The sequence below is a fragment of the Mus caroli genome, chromosome 11 (assembly GCF_900094665.2).
Source record: "Mus caroli chromosome 11, CAROLI_EIJ_v1.1, whole genome shotgun sequence".
Taxonomy (NCBI): Eukaryota; Metazoa; Chordata; class Mammalia; order Rodentia; family Muridae; genus Mus; species Mus caroli.
Genome location: NC_034580.1, coordinates 98,350,668 through 98,366,656, shown reverse-complemented (window position 1 = coordinate 98,366,656; position 15,989 = coordinate 98,350,668). Strand labels below are relative to the sequence as shown.

General features: G+C 54.4%; 2 protein-coding genes across 15 annotated transcripts in view; one reads left to right on the top strand and one right to left on the bottom strand.

Moving 5' to 3' along the window:
* Positions 1-4,115: 4,115 nt before the first annotated feature.
* Positions 4,116-8,965, top strand: Slc25a39 (solute carrier family 25 member 39). Of its 6 annotated transcripts, none has more exons than XM_021175499.2 (12): positions 4,116-4,273; positions 5,395-5,494; positions 5,630-5,689; positions 5,804-5,854; positions 6,242-6,375; positions 7,023-7,090; positions 7,182-7,306; positions 7,476-7,649; positions 7,958-8,067; positions 8,227-8,308; positions 8,386-8,466; positions 8,568-8,965. In XM_021175499.2, the coding sequence occupies exons 2-12, from the start codon at positions 5,410-5,412 to the stop codon at positions 8,681-8,683; spliced, it is 1,086 nt and encodes a 361-aa protein (XP_021031158.1). In that variant the 5' UTR covers positions 4,116-4,273; positions 5,395-5,409; the 3' UTR covers positions 8,684-8,965. The 6 variants fall into 6 exon arrangements, with proteins under 6 accessions (XP_021031158.1, XP_021031155.1, XP_021031156.1 ...); XM_021175496.1 differs by lacking the exon at positions 4,116-4,273 and adding an exon at positions 4,538-4,661; XM_021175497.2 differs by lacking the exon at positions 4,116-4,273 and adding an exon at positions 4,702-4,795.
* A 753-nt stretch (positions 8,966-9,718) lies between these two features.
* Positions 9,719-15,989, bottom strand: part of Rundc3a (RUN domain containing 3A) — a 9,369-nt gene continuing 3,098 nt past the window's right edge. The window contains exons 2-11 of one of the 9 annotated variants that reach the window (XM_021175493.2): positions 14,605-14,720; positions 14,064-14,212; positions 13,833-13,918; positions 13,012-13,101; positions 12,833-12,913; positions 12,516-12,681; positions 12,251-12,408; positions 11,497-11,634; positions 11,300-11,406; positions 9,719-10,295 (exon numbers count right to left, since the gene is read on the bottom strand). In XM_021175493.2, the coding sequence (XP_021031152.1) occupies positions 10,153-10,295; positions 11,300-11,406; positions 11,497-11,634; positions 12,251-12,408; positions 12,516-12,681; positions 12,833-12,913; positions 13,012-13,101; positions 13,833-13,918; positions 14,064-14,212; positions 14,605-14,720 (1,234 nt within the window). In that variant the 3' untranslated portion in view covers positions 9,719-10,152. Of the gene's footprint in view, positions 10,887-11,299; positions 11,407-11,496; positions 11,659-12,250; positions 12,409-12,515; positions 12,682-12,832; positions 12,914-13,011; positions 13,102-13,832; positions 13,919-14,063; positions 14,213-14,604; positions 14,721-15,989 lie in introns of all 9 variants that reach the window. The other 8 variants (XM_029483760.1, XM_029483756.1, XM_029483757.1 and 5 more) reach the window with 8 other exon arrangements.

The following is a 15,989-nucleotide window of genomic DNA, read 5'->3' as shown; positions in this document are numbered from 1 at the left end:
AAAAAAAAAAAAAAAGTAGACAGTCCTTGGGGAACAACATCCTTGTTTGACCCCTGACCCCCTGACCTACACACACATTCCTGCACACAGATACATCATATACACACAAAAAGTGGGGATGAAAAGTGGGGATGAATTTGTCATCGGCAGCTGATAATTATGAATAAGTTTTTCATGCCTATAACTGCCCTGAAAAAGGAAATTTTAGCGATGTGGGGTTTTGTTGTTGAACGTTCATGTTGTATCAGAATGTTCTGCTCAGCACGGGGCATTCCCAAACAGGACATTTCTGGTCATCCAAAGCGGCACCAGCCTCATATTTCAGAAATGTCCCCTAGGGGGCAGTGCTGTTCCTGTTAAGAGCAAGTGTCTGGTATGCTGCAGTTTAACTTTCTGGTTTCCATGCCGGCGATAGAATGTAGGACTTCACAGGAGCTAGGCAAGCACCCTGCTACTGAGCGGCGTTCCCAGCAGCAGCATTTTACCTTCGAGAATGTTTTATGTCAGGATGCAGACCTCTGACTCCCTTCCACAGTGGGTGATCATGATCGGATTGTGATTACATTCCAGGAATGTGATTTTTGGCTGATGCAAACAGGCTTCAATGAAGGACAACTCTATCACTTTGTTCTTGTGAAGTCAGTTGGCCAGAGGAATTAAGTGGCTTGGCTGGGTTGGAATTTAGACCTTTAGAGTGTCGATAGTTATTGTATGTCCCTAAACTGCCTCGCACAACACACTCATAAGTCCACACTCTGGAAGCCAGAATAGAAGCCAGTTCTGGAGGGTCTTCTTCAGGGCCCTATGGGCGTTATATACCTCTCCAGGCCACATTCAAGGTAGGGTCTCTCAAATGAAGCACTGGGGATTCAGCCCCACACATCATACCTACTCTAGTGGAGCTGAGCCGGATAATGACATTTTTTTGGTTTTGTTTGTTTGCTGTGGATTGAAGCCAGGGCCTGTGAGTGCTAAGTGCGTACTGGAACACTGAAACACAGCCTTAGGTGAACATTTGCCTTACGTTTGAAGACAAAGGCATCCTTTGGGGCTGGACATGGTGGAGCATGCATTGTGGAGCATGCATTTGATTCTAGCACTCAGATGGATCCTCTGAGAGCTCAAGGCTGACCTGGTCAGCAAAGTGACTTCTAGGCTAGCCTAGTCTACCTATTGTGATGCCCTCCCCTCTCTCAAAATAAAGTAAGATAAAATAAACAAAATCAACTTTATACTAGTTCTAAGTCTACATATAAGATATTGCATTTAGGCTGGGCAGTGGTGGCGCACACCTTTAATCCCAGCGCTTGGGAGACAGAGGCAGGCAGATTTCTGAGTTCAAGGCCAGCCTGGTCTACAGAGTGATTTCCAGGACCAGCCAGGGCTGTACAGAGAAACCCTGTCTCGAAAAAAAAAAAAAAAAAAAAAAGAGAGAGAGACAATGAGGTGTTGGAGAGATGGCTCAGTGATTAAGAGCACTGACTGTTCTTCCAAAGGACCTGAGTTCAAATCCAGAAACCACATGATGGCTCACAACCATCCGTAACGAGATCTGATGCCCTCTTCTGGTGTGTCTGAAGACAGCTATGGTGTACTTACATATAATAAATAAATAAACCTTAAAAAAAAAAAAAGAATGAAAGTTTAAAAAAAATGAGCCCCAATATACCAAAGTTAGCTATGGTATGCTTGTTCTGCCCTCCCCCTCTTACCATTTGAGACTTATTTAGATTCATTTGCTCCTAAACAACCCAGTGTGTGTGTGGCTTAAGATCAAGGATGCTGGCACATACCTCTAACCCCAGCACTTGGGAGACAGATGTGGGTGGATCTCTGGGAGTTCAAGGCCAGCCTGGTGCATATAGTGAATTCCTGGACAGCCAAGAGCTACATAGTGAGAACCTGTCTCAAAACACCAAAAAAAACAAAAACAAAAACGAGTGCTTGTGGCCTCTGTTCTCCACGTCACAGAGGCCCCTTTTCTCCCATTTCTCTGTGGCTTTGCCGCCCTCCCCTTCCTGGTTCCACTGGTCAGCCCTCCCTGGGTCTGAACTTTGGATTTCTCTTGGGAGGGTGTGGGGGAAATCAGTGGCTGGACAGAGGCTCTGGCTCTTTGCCTCTAGATGGTCCCACCAGACGGTGACAGTGTTGGCCTTGGACAGAGAGTCGATTTTGATATTGGACTGAAGTTCTGCCTCCACCTGGAAATGTTTCCACAGGCTTTGGGGATACGAGCTGGAGGTCTCCCCGCTCCTGCCCTCCCTGGGGCTTGCCCTACTTGAGCTCCTGGCCAGGCTGGCCTTGATACCAGTTCACTCCATCTGCTGCTACCATTCTCAGACGTCTCAGTGAGAAGTGATTGCTTGGGCCTTTTATCTGTATGATGGCCACAAGCTGCCTCCAGGGCCCCTCACCAGACACAGAGTGTGGCTCACAAAGTTTCCAGGCTTCCTGGAAACTCACTGCTTCCTCCAGGTCTGTAGCTCTAGTAACCTTGTTACTCAGGACATTGCTGCAGACTGCAGACTGCAGATGTCCTCGGTCGGATGCTGGGAGTGCTGTTGCTGAGGCAGTGACCTCATTGAGAGCAAATAGGATCTTTTGAGTGACTTCAGGGGACTCTTTTCTCATCTATAAACTAGAAGTTGGGGCAAGGGGTGGGCAAAGAATTAATTACCGCTGGTTTATGGTCTTTCATGCCTGTAATCCCAGCATCTGGGAGGCAAGAGTTCGAAGTAATTCTTGCCTAAACATGGAGTTTCGGGTTAGCCTGGGCTATGAGACGCTGCTTCAAAACAAACAGAAAATAAAACTAAACCCCAAATCATAAACAAGAAAGGGAGGGAAGGATGGGGGGGGGGGAGAGAAGAGATTATACACAGGGCCTTCAGTTTTCTTCTCTACAGAATAGAAAAATAATCTCTCTGCTCTGAAACGTAGTAAAACATTAACTTTGAGGTTGAAAGGGCCTTAGCAGGCGCTGGATTCCCAACTGAACCGACAGCTTATGAAACGACTTTTGTGTTACTTTTTTGGGGGGGAGGGGTTCGAGACAGGGTTTCTCTGTATTGCCCTGGTTGTCCTGGAACTCACTTTGTAGACCAGGCTGGCCTCGAACTCAGAAATCCGCCTGCCTCTGCCACCCAAGTGCTGGGATTAAAGGAATGCGCCACCATGCCCGGCCTTTGTGTTACTTTTAAGCCAGGTTTGGGGTGAGAGGAGACAGGATAGAGCAGGGTAGCCCAAGCGACAATTCACTCGTGACTCTCCTCCCGCCTCAGCCTCACTGAGCCAACCGACTGCCCGGGCCTTTTGATCATTGGCTGCTTTCCTAACTACCCGTTTGCTCTCACTCCGCCCCCAAAGCTGGAGCATCCGAGCCTGGAAATGCCGAAAGGGTTTTCTCAGGGTAAAGTTATGGTTGGCCACTTGGAATCCACGTGCTAGTCGGGCTGGCTGGGCGGCTCCAGCGCGGTCTGCAACCAGTTGGGGACTGAGGGGCGGAGACGGTAGTGACGTCAAAGCCGCGGCCCTTTCCTCTTAAAGGTGCAGGCTCGCACCACGTGTTCCCGTTTCTGTTCGATCGAACACCGAGTTAGCGTGAAAGTCTTAAAGGCGAGGCGGGCGGTGGGGTGCCGGGTACTGAGCTGGTGCGGAAACAGCGCTGTTTGCAAGCCCACCGGGGAAGGCAGCGGCAAAAGTTTTAAACTGAGTCCATTTCATTTTCTGTAAAATGGGGGCACCTACATCAATAATTACTATGAAAAGTTTTGGTAGAGGCCATTTCTGGCCTACATTGGAAACTATGCCAGCCAAGGTTACATAGATCGTCTTGGGGAAAAAAAAAAAAAAACCAAAAAACTTCTAAGTATTAAAAGTGGTAACAGTCTTAGCTCTGTCGCGAAACACTGGTTTTCTCTCCTGCTCTATGTTCTGTGTCCCCGGAGTCCTCGGCCCAAAGAGGTCCCGGAAATTTGCCCAGGGCCACACCACGCCTAGCCCAGGTTGCAGGTCGGCTAACAAGGCTGCCTTGCAGGTCATAAAGCGTTCTGGGGTTGCAACCCCGTTTCATCATCCGTAAAAGAGGATGGTGATTCCAGCCAACAGGTTCGCCATAAATCGTAAACTCCCGCCACGGAGCTAAGTGGGCAGATGTTAGCCATTGCTGTCCCACACTCTGATGACCTTGAAGAACCGACCCTCGCGGCAGCTGCCCCGTAAAGGACGCGGAGCAGCAATACCCAAGCGGTCTGGAAAGTTCCAGCGGTCGCAGGTCTGGACACCCCGGACAGCACTCTTGCAGGGCGTGGGCAGAGGAGAGCTACTGGAGCCGGGTGCAAGCGCCATCCAGTCGACGACCTTGACCTGCGGGCCGCATGGAGCGCGGGGCCGCGGGGACCCGCCCACGCGGCCGCGGCGCAAGGGCGGAACTAGGGGGGTGGGAGGAGGGCCGCGAGTGGGCGGAGCTCGTTGCACTCCGTGCGCGCGGCCGGTCGGCCACGGGGCGGGACTTCGCCTTCTGGGGGCGGAGCCGGCCCCACCACTCTCCCGGGCGGCCGCTGTGCGAAGCGGGCACGCGCGGACCCTGCACCGGCCGCGGAGCCGCTATGGGCCCGCCAGGCCCCTGGCGTGGCGCGGCGCAAGGACGGGCTCCGAGCCAGGTGGGCGGACCTGGGATGGAGTGGGTTCTCCGAGGGTCCCCGCCTGGGAGGGGAATCGAGGCCGCGGGAAGGGGGTGGGCCTCTCCGTGAACCCCTTTACTGGGCATAGAGTGCGGCCGAGTCTCGGTGAAAGGGTTTGTTACTGGGTCTCTGCTTCCGTCTCCGCGGCTTGTGTTTTAAGGGAGAGAGGAGGCAGACAGAGAATGTCCTGCCATCCAGGCCTCACGGCCTGTCCTCTCTGGCCCCGGGCAGGCAGTGTGGGGGAGGGCCAGCAATCTTGGGAAGGAAGGTGGATCTTCCTCTATCAGCAGATTTGTTTACACGTTTCTCTCGGTGCCGGACTCGACCTCTCCTCGCCCGGGGCGCTCATGTGTCCGCCCAGATGTTGGGTGGAGGGGCTCAGGTGTTTGATCTTTCGGCCTCTGTGGTCTGGAGGAGCATGTGGCCGAGAAAATAGCCATCATGTCTTTGGCCAACGGCTATTCTAGCTTCTTTCCAAACGAATGACGTAACCTTGAAGGTCACAGCAACCTTTGAGCCTTAGTTTTCCCCTCGGCAAAGTGAGCACATTTCTAGATTTTGAAGATTATACAGGCAAACTCTGGATGAGCCCTGAGTGCGCTGTCGTTAAAGTCCCAGAGCACCTTACCTCATGCTTGCTCCCCACTCCCCCCACTCCCAGGCCTGCCTTGTCAGGGGGTAAGCTCCATTTGACTGTGGTGTGTGTTTTCAGGATTGAAATTCCGAGATGGATGATCAGGACCCTGGGGGCATTAGCCCCCTGCAGCAAATGGTGGCCTCAGGAGCTGGGGCTGTGGTCACCTCCCTCTTCAGTAAGACCTGGGGAGATGGGGGGGTGGGGCAGCTGGGGGGTTAATGTGGACTAGAGGTTGGAGGCAGTTTGGTTCTGATGAAGAAGAGGGTGAGTGTTGTCCTGAAGGAACCTTCAGACCTACCTCCTTCCCCAGTGACACCCCTGGATGTGGTGAAGGTCCGCCTTCAGTCTCAGAGACCCTCAGCAGCCAGCGGTGAGTACCACCAGACCAAGGCGAGCTGCCTGACAAAATAAGGATTTCCCAGAGATGGGGTTCTAGTGGGGGAGGCTGCATTCCTGACCACCAGGGCTGACTTTTGTGTTTCAGAATTGACATTGACGACTCCCTCCAGATTCTGGAGTCTCTCCTACACCAAATGTGAGTGCCCCAAGTCCCAGGCCCTTGGGAGGACCCAGGGAAGAAGTGTTGAGTGTCCCTCGAGTACCTGGGTTACCCATGATCATAGAGTAGTACATGAGCCCAGCAGTGGTGGTGCACGGTGCACACCTTTAATGTCCCACTTGGGAGGCAGAGGCAGGCGGATTTCTTGAGTTCGAGGCCAGCCTGGTCTACAGAGTGAGTTCCCGGATAGCCAGGGCTACACAGAGAAAGCCTGTCTCGAGACAACCCCCCACACCCCTCCCATACTTTAAGGCCCCATTAGTTAGCTTCCTGTCCCACACAGGAATAGCCACATATTGACCCAGCTATGTCACCCAGCAAGGCTCCAGGCCCTTCCACCCTAATGTCCGTTCCCTTTCCCAGCATCCTCCGCTCTACAGTCCCCAGGGAAGTGCCTCCTATACTGCAATGGAGTCCTGGAGCCCCTGTACCTGTGCCCAAATGGTACCCGCTGTGCCACCTGGTTTCAGGACCCCACACGGTTCACTGGCACCTTGGTAAGGAGCAGAATCAATGTGTCTCAGAGGGACTCGATTTGGATTTGGCTAGGCTGCCGGTGTGCGGAATGGAAAGCAAATGGGGTGGTTGTTCAGTGTAGGAAGGGCTAACCCGGGAGGCCGTTCCTTCAGAAAGCTTTTTCTTCCTGATGCTGAGAATCAAAAACAGGACCTAATAGCGTAATACACACTAGTAAGGTTCTTTACTATGGAATTGTTTTGTTCTTTGCTTTTTGTGGTTTTGGTGAGGTTTTGTGTGTGTGTGTGTGTGGTTGGTTTGTTTGTTTGTTTAGGTTTTTTTTGGTTTGGTTTGGTTTGGTTTTTTTTGTGGTGGTAGTGGTAGATAGGGTTCTTCTTGTAATAGACCAGGCTGGCCTCAAGCTCCCAGAGTTCCACCTTCTCCACCTCCCGAGCGCTGAGACTAAAGATGTATAGCACCAACGTCCATCCACTTCCTTAAGGTTTAAGGGGTGACTAGGAGTCCACCTAGAACCAAGTTGGGGGGCGTGGAGTGGGGGTGTGTGTGTGTAGAGCTAACTGGCTCTTCTCAGGACTCAAGCAAGACTCTGGGCAGAGGCTGAGCCAGTCCATCGCAGGCCTTGTTCATCTCTGTCTTCTTTCCCTGGGCTGCCTGCTGGCTTGGTCAGGATGCCTTTGTGAAGATTGTGCGGCATGAGGGCACTAGGACCCTGTGGAGCGGCCTCCCAGCCACCCTGTGAGTACCCTAGTCATGGCCGGGTGGGGAAGGGGTGCTTGAGAGGTTTGGGAGCCCTTAAGTGATTTTCCTGGCCTCTCCATACTCCCAGGGTGATGACCGTGCCAGCTACTGCCATCTACTTCACTGCTTACGACCAACTCAAGGCCTTCCTGTGTGGTCAGTCCTTGACCTCTGACCTCTACGCACCCATGGTGGCCGGTGCCCTCGCCCGAAGTGAGCACAACTAACCCTTGACCTTCTGGGTCCCAGTGCCAGCCTCTTGCTAGCCTGGGGGTGGGGGAGTATGTTAAACCCTCAGGCCCTGGGGCAGCAGCTGGGTTTGAATGCATGGCCTCTTTGGCCTGACCTCTTTCCGCTGTCTTACCAACCCTCGCCTCCTTAGTGGGCACCGTGACAGTTGTCAGCCCCTTGGAGCTCGTGCGGACCAAGCTGCAGGCTCAGCATGTGTCATACCGTGAGCTGGCTTCCTCTGTTCAAGCTGCGGTGACTCAGGGTGGCTGGCGCTCGCTGTGGCTGGGCTGGGGTCCCACAGCTCTTCGAGATGTCCCCTTCTCAGGTAGGCGCTCGGGGTCAGGGCCTAGGGTAAAGGGCTCTTGGTAATGTTTAACCAAGTCCCTCCTTCGTTACTAAAATGGCTGTGAAGTCATAATCACTTCCCTGAGCCTTGGGTCCCTCATTATATAAGGATAGGTCTAGCAGGGACCTAGGGTTTTGCCTAGGTTTTCCTGACCTAAGTCCTGAGGAGGACCTGGTTGAGAGCAGGCAAGCCTGCACCTGGGATGGTGTGGCTGTGGGGGTGAAGGGTGAGAAGTCTGGAGCCCACCTCCCTGGCTCCCCCATTTAATGAGTGTGTATCTTCTCAAGCTCTGTACTGGTTCAACTACGAGCTGGTGAAGAACTGGCTGAACGGGCTGAGACCAAAAGACCAGACATCGGTGGGCATCAGCTTCGTGGCCGGTGGCATCTCAGGAATGGTGAGTTGACTGCCCTGGGGGGTAGGGCCACCAGAGGTGTCCTACAGAACATAGCAATGCCTGCCAGAGAGCCTGCGTGCTTTCCTCAGCCGCCCTTGAGATGCGTTAGTCCCTCTCAGGGCTTGGGAATGGAGCTGAGCCCTGTCCTCACTTGACCAGGTGGCTGCCACCCTTACCCTACCCTTCGATGTGGTAAAGACACAGCGACAGATGTCACTGGGAGCAGTGGAGGCTGTGAGAGGTAAGCTGGGCTAGTGAGGGGAGAGGGCAGACAGGGGCCTGAGCTGAGCCCTACTGAGCTGGGCCTTGCATCTGCAGTGAAGCCGCCCAGAGTTGACTCCACCTGGCTCCTGCTTCGCAGAATCCGGGCTGAATCTGGCACCAGGGGACTCTTTGCAGGTGGGTGTCTGTCTCTGTGAATGCACTGCATATATGATATATATCCATGCTGTGTGTGAGGGGACCTGGACCCCTCACTGTGGTCTGTCTTTCCATCACAGGCTTCCTCCCCAGGATCATCAAGGCTGCACCCTCCTGTGCCATCATGATTAGCACTTACGAGTTTGGCAAAAGCTTCTTCCAGAGGCTCAACCAGGAGCAGCCTCTGGGCCGCTGAAAGTCGGGGAGCAACCGGCTCTTGCACGGGTGGGATCAGGAGACTGAGCCAAGTGCCTTCCCTCCCAGTCCAGTCACCCAGGCTGTCCTCAGACCTGGATTCCTGCTGTTTCCCTTCCCAGGATTGCCCCTCTCCCGCCTCCCGAATTCAAGACCAAATCTGATGATCGCCCTTCTTTGTATCCCCATGTTTGTTATAGCTTGGCCCGAGGAGCCGAGAGCTCGGGCCAGGCAGTATCTCGGCCCCATTCGTTCCCTGTCTAAAGATGGTCTTCTGTGCACAGCTGTGGCTGCGGTGTCTTGGGGTATGTGTGCACGTTTGGGGGTCCCCAGTCAGACACAGTGGCCCACACCTGTTATTCCATCACTTGGGAGGCCGAGGCAGGAAGAGTGCCTCCAATACCAAGCCAGCCAGGACTACACAGCCAAATTCTGTCTTCACAAAAAAACAACAAAAAGCTAGCGTCTACAGGTGTAGTGGCCCCGAGAGTTCATGGCGAGCAGATCTGAAGCCTACCTGGCCTACATACTGAGCTCCAGGCCATCCAGAGACCTTGTCTTAAAAGCTTCCCACCTTAGGGGGTACCCAGAGAGATAGGGGTGAAAGGTTGCCTGCGTGGTAGGTAGTAAGGGCCTTTCATGTGGGGCCCACTGTGTTGGGGTGAGAGCAAAGAGCCATCGCCCCTAGGGCAAGCCAAGGTGGTGTCACTGGGGCAGCGTTGCCCACTTACCAGCTCTGGCATAAGGAAAGGGGTACAGCTTTGGGCTACAGTGGAGTTGGGTAGACCGGTGGCAGGCAGATAACCCACTAAGGCACACCCTCATAGCACTGCTAGGGATTGAGAAAGTCTTAGAGGGGTCAGATCCAGAAAGCACCTGCAGATAGATGTACAGAATCCGGAGCCCCCTCCCACTCAGCCCACACCCTAAATGATGGCCCCATGTGGTCCCCCAGGGCACATCCTCCTGGCATAGGTACCTTGGTTAAGAGACCTGTTAGGGAGCCGGACCCCCCCTCTCCAACAGATGAGACCACTTCAGTCCTCTGGTTTTTATTTGCCTAATCTCTCCCCACATAGGTACCAAGGAAGGGCGACTTCAGAGGGTACACAGGGTTAGACCAGAGGCAGGGCAGCAGGAATGCCAGGGCTGGACCACCTGCTCCTGAGGCAAGTGTAGAAGATGAGCAGAAGGAACCAGGCAGCCTTCAGAGCCACCAGAATGGAGCGGTGTCCCCAGGGGCCTGAGGATCTGTAATCTGGGTGTCCCTCCTGGCCCCCCCCACTTCCCATGCAGCTCCTGCCTCCTTGGCAGGAAGCAGAAGCAGGAAAGAGGCTTGCCTCGTCTTTCCCTAGAGACCCGAGGCTAGGTTGGTGGTGTTCTTGAAGGGTGGCCTGGGTTGGGGGACTCAAAAGGTGGCAGTTGTCCATGGCCCCTGGCAGGTGGGGCTGGCATTGCCCTTGGTGCTCCTCAGCTGGGGCTGAGCGCTGGGCTGCCCTCAGGGCTGTCGCTCACCAGGCATTCGTTGGATTTGAAGCTTGCCAGGGACTTGCAGCTGGGGATGGAGGCCAGGGAGCCGCAGAGGCCCAGCATGGAGGGCGTGGGGTCCTTCCCTAGGGAGAGAGGGCGGGTAAGGCCAGGTCGACCAGCCTGTGTTGTATGTGGGGAGGAGGTCCTCGTGGGTGGGCAGAAGGGCAGTTCTCCAGTCACCCCCAGGGGATGTGGCCTCTTCTGGAGCATCTGCCATTTTTAATTAAACCTTGATTGAACATTCCTTGCACAGGGCTTGAGACACTGTGTCATAAACCATCAGTTTATGTCTGTCTCCCCAAGATTCAGCCTCTCTTTGTCCATTTATTAAGCACACAGCGAGCATTTGCTGTTTCACACTCTGGGGATACAGAGAATGGACAAGACATGGTCCCTGCCCTCACGGAGCTCACAGTCTGGTGGGGGAGACACACACACAGTCACAAACACAGTGTGCTTATGAGTTACATGTCCAAAGCCTGCCTCATCTCAAAAGTCGAGTTATCCAATACAATATATATCTATGTGTTAAAAAAAAAAAAAAAACCAAGGCAGGAGGTCCAGGCAGGGGGGAGACTAGGAAGGGAGTAACCAAGGAGGGGTCAACACAAAATGCATGCGTTGAAGTCCTGGGCATTCGCTTGGAGGGAGCCACTAATTTGGTTCTGAGCTTCCTGGCAGCCAAAGAAAGGGGAAAACATTGGTCAGGCAGGCGGTTCACAGTGTGCATGTGGGCAGAGCCAGTGAGGCACAGGAGTCCCCGGAGGACAAGCCCTGTGCGGGTATCATGACACTAGAAAGCCATTGCACCCTCTCCATACGTGCACACTGGAGGCTCTTTACCAACATCCCTATTTTACAGATGGGAATCTGGGTCAGCCAAGTGCAGAGATTGACTGCATTTACAGGTAGAAGAGGTGGGGCCAGAATTTGCACTTTTGTTTTGAAACCTCAAGCCAAGCTCCTCATTGGTGTATAAGTACAGGAAGAGTTGAGAGAATAAGGGGTTCAGCCACAGCCTGACTACTTGGGCCCTATCCCTTTCCTGAAGTGCCAAGGTGGATGAGTGTGTGTGGGGTGCGCTCACCGATGGGGCCCCAGGGTTCCTCGTCCCTCTTGGCCTCTCCCAGGCGCTGGGAGTCTGAGCTCAGGCTGGCCTCTGCAGACAGCGGCTCCGTGCTCATGAAGCTGTGTCTACAGCAGAACAGAAAAGTGTGCAGGGAATGACCTGCAGCTCCAGCTCCTGGAACTGGGGTATGGGGACAGCACTTGGTTGAGGCTTACCTCCGATATAGCTTGGAGTTGCTGGCACCCTCGGGCCTATGAAGTGTGCTCAGGGAGGGCCACTGGTTGACCAGGGGTGTCGTAAGCTCCTTGGAACCCTGGGCCAGGGGGGCATGGTCACCGGGGATCAGACCTGTCCTGGGAGGGGGAGGGGGATCAGGCCTGGCTGGGAGAGGGAAGCGAGACTCAGCAAAGGTGGGGGCAGGGTTTAGTACGGAAACTTGAGTGGTAAAAATGGGGATCTGTGCTGCTCAGGGAGGATGGTACAAGTCTGGAATAATGGCATTAGGATCTAAGGCCATGTTTGTGGTGGCCAGGATTAGTGCACTCATGATGGAGTGAGTTTTTAGAAGTCAGTTGGGATGATGTAGGGAGGAGAGTGGAAAGGGTGGGTACTCTTGAAGGGGTGGGATTCGTCCTAGCAAGCTGGGTCAGGTTCAGGGAGGAAATGTTCCACATTGGGGGCGGGGGTGTGTGTGATGCCTATCAGAGGCCTTAATAATGGGGGTGGCACACGATAAAACTGAAGGCTGCTAAAGTCCTGTGAGGAATGGCTGGTGTCTCTAGCTGATGGGTATTGGAAGCTGCAAGGGTCTTAATGTGAGGGGCAGGTAATGTTTGGCAACCGCCACAGGATCTTGGGAAAGGGGATGGGATGGGTAGGCTGATGCGAATTGGGTGTCATCAGAAAAGCGATCCCAGCCAATGGAGTCATGTTGGGGTTCCCAGGGGTCAGGGCGGGAGGCGGGCTCACAGCTGCTCCTGCAGCTCCAGGATCACTCCTTCCAGCTCCCGCTTCTCACGCTGATTTTGTGCCGCTGCCTCCTCCAGCTGCAGCTGCAGCCGCCGGTTCTCCGCCTCCAGGTCCTTCAGCTGCGACTCGCGCAGACGCACCAGCTCCTCCAGGTATCCCTGCGGGGCGCCGGCTCAGCCCGGACGCCCAAAGGGGTCCCAGCTGGAGTCCCAGCCCCAGGCCCTGCCCCCACCGCGCCCAGCTCCCCGCGCCTCGCCCTGCGCACCTTCTGTGCGTAGACAATGCGAAACTTCTGTTCCATCTTGTGCCACTTGTTGTACCAACTGTCTTCATCGGTGACGAGAGGCAGGTAGGGGTGCTCTGGTGAGTTGTCCTCGCTGGTGCTGCTCTCGGCACTGTGCCTCTCCTCCTCATCCGTCAGGTAGTCGTAGCTTAGGAGCGGGAGCAGTGGGTGGGGCCGGCTACGCCCCGCCTCGCCCCACTAGCACCCCAACTCCGACCCTTGGGCAGTGACACCAGGATGACACTCAGCGCCTTTCCGGTACCCATCTCCTCACCCACCGCAATAACCGGGCTGCTCACCTTTGGGTGAATTTTAGGTAGGGTGTGTAATCGATGACCACCGGCGTCTTCCCATCCAGAACTTCGCCCTTTAGACAGAAGCTGGGGCAGAAGAGCCACAGGGGTGGGGGGAGGGAATGAGGGGCGTTGGACAGTTGTGGGTGAGAAAGTCCCCTTCACCACCGCCAAGCAGACCCCACCTGAAGTCGATGGCGCTGAGCCCGATCAGCATCCCAGTGAGGACAGTGGCTTCCTCCCGCAGCATGATGGCTCCGGAGTCATAGAACCGTCTGCAGGGAGGAGAAAGCTGAGACTCCCAGGGGGTGTCCCTCCACCCAGGATTTCTCTGCCTGGTTTACTTATCACAAACTTTCCCCACAGGAAGGAGACTCCTTCCAGCTCAGTACCTCACTGGAACTAGCACCTGACCCAGCCCCCATCACAATGCCTGTTTCCTTTACAAGAAACACATTTCTGTTCTCTAGGCTAAGCAACCCCTATCAAAGCATTGGGTCACCTCAATCCTATAAATCAGGGAGTAAATCTTAGTCTTAGTGCTTGTCACACATACAGTAAATGAGGTCCTCAAAAGACAATTGTCTCTGAAATAAGATGGACTAGGGATAAAACGTATTATAAAAAAAAATCAGATGGGGGAGGGAGACCCCCAAGAGCTCCCCACTCCCACAGGACACATTCTGCCCCGTGATCTCTGACCTGACCGTCAGGACCCAACTTCTCAGCAAATCCCACTCTAAGCACTGAAGCTCTGAACACTGGGATCCAAGAACAGAGTGACTGCCTTTGTTTGCAGAGCTGGCAGGGCTATGTGTTGTAGGTCCTGGCGTAAGGCCAAGTAAAATGGCATGTGACTGAGGCCTCTGTAGTCCAGTAACCATGTCATCTGCGGGAAGCCAACTACCACTGCATGCCGGAACTTGTAGTCCAGGTATTGAAGTTTGCTGTGGGAACTTAAGGCTTAGGCAATGAATGTGCATGCTGCTGCCTGAAGAGGTCTAACCTGGTAGTTCGGTTGTCCCGAAGAGCTGTGGTAATGTATTCCGACATACGCTTCTCCATCAGAGCCACCCGGATCCACGCCCGGCCCTGAAAAGCATGGATCGATCACCTTTAACTGTCCCAGAGAGGGACCTATCTGTCCCTCTGGTATGGTCCCCATTCTGAGTGCTGTGGGCAAAGGGTCCCTCTGTCCAGGGCAGGGATCAGGGGTGTTCCTGTTATGGCCCCTCACCTTGGCTCTAGCTGTGCTGATGTTCTCCATGTTCTCAATGCTGCTCACACAGTTGTTGGGCACTTTGCTGCAGGCCAGCCGGATGTAGTCCCAGAAGCCCCGTTGTCCATCTGAGCTGAACCAGCTCGCTGGCCCTGCTGGGGCACAAGCTGAGCCAGGGCAGGGAGGGGACTCAGCGATACCAGGGAGTTTGGAAAAGGTCCATGTCACAAAACACTTGCATGCATAAGCCTAAGCCACCAGACACACAGGTAATGCCTCCCCTACCCCCCCACCCCCGGTGTGAGCTGCAGCTGGCCAGCAGAGAGAGACAGAGAGACAGAGGACATGCTGCATGCACAGTGATGGAGATGTGGGCACACCACCCTCTCCCCAGTCTCCCAACACTATGCTTTCTATGCTCTCGTTTCTATGTACAGCCCAGAATGGGGTCCAGGACCAGGGATGGGGGTTAGAAATCCATCAAGGCTATTAGAGCCTGGGATATGGTAGCTGAACGCCACAGGCTGGGGTTGGAAGGGGTAGGTGATGGATGGCCTACCTTTAAATCGGTGGCTGAGGATCTGCTCTAAAATGGCTGCGAAATTAACAAACTCCTCTGAAGAGTCATCAATGGGCTCTGCTGTGTACTTCTCTAGCAGGGTTTTCACAGAGAACCTGGGGGTGGGGGCAGGGGAGGGGAGAGGAGAGGGAGGGTCAAACAGGGCGGCAGAGGAGGAAGGGTGTCTGAGGAACCGGCAGAGAAGAGGTCATGAGGGGCGTGGGTGTCATGGGGGCAGGGGAGGTGAAACTAGACCGAGGAGGAAGGTTCCAGGTTAGGTGGGAGGAGAGGGAGGGCAGCAGAAAGACAGCAAGAGCTACCACCCTTCAGGTGACATTTTTCAAATGTGTGAATCGAGGGTCAACCAGGCGTCAGAAGCCAAGTTTGGACCCAGGCTCCCAAAGAGTCTTTCAATAGTGTTGGAATGAGCTCTCATCTCTCTGGGGGTGGAGGGGGTCACCTGTACCAGAATGTGCATGCAGGAATGTAGGCATGCATTCGTGACCAGGTGGACACTCAGCTCTGGGACCTCCCTCCTCCCCTCTCTTCTCAGCTAGCCCACCCACACGCCAGCTGCCCAGAGCTAGGCAGTGTGGAGCTTGGGGTGTGGGGGCAGAATGCAGGGTGTGGGTCTGACATACATTGGGTGGGAAGGAACTCTGATCCCTGGAAAGGATTCGGGGGGCGGGGGGGGGCACAGACACTGGTTTCTCAGGAAGGAAGGTAGCCAAAGGAGGCAGGTGAGGCAGAGGGGTTGGAGCCAAGCAGCCCCCACCGCCCTCTGCAGCCCTGCTTCAGCCTCCGGCATCCTCTACCATCCTTATGCTAGAGTCTCCATTTGCCATCTATGCAGTGGAGCGGAACAGGGAGAGGATGCGCAGCTCCTCACATCTCATTACCACTCTGCTGCTGGAGACAGAGCAGGAGCCGGGCGCCCTGGGATACAGGAGGGACTTCAGTCTGTGCTTTTATTCTATCCATGTTTAACCAAGTCATGCACTGTGTCCAGAACTATATTTCATATGTGTGACCTCGCCACAACCCCTGGAAATGAGTCCTCTCATGACAACCTGCCCCATATCACACAGGTAAGGAGGTTAAAGGCTCCAGAGATGGAATGATCAGTCATGTAACATGGGAAAAGGCAAATAGTTGGCCCATTCTCCATCCTTGGCTCTTTCTGCTCTGTCTTACGGCTTCCTAGTGGCTGCTCTAATTACTGAGGCTTGGCCAGTGAGCTGGCTCAGTGGATAAAGCCACATGCCCCACAGCTCATGGACCAGAGTTCAAGCCCAAAACCTACATGGTAGAAGGAGATAGCCCACTCCCATCAGCTGTCCTGTGACTTCCACATTCACACCGTGGCACATGCACACACACACACA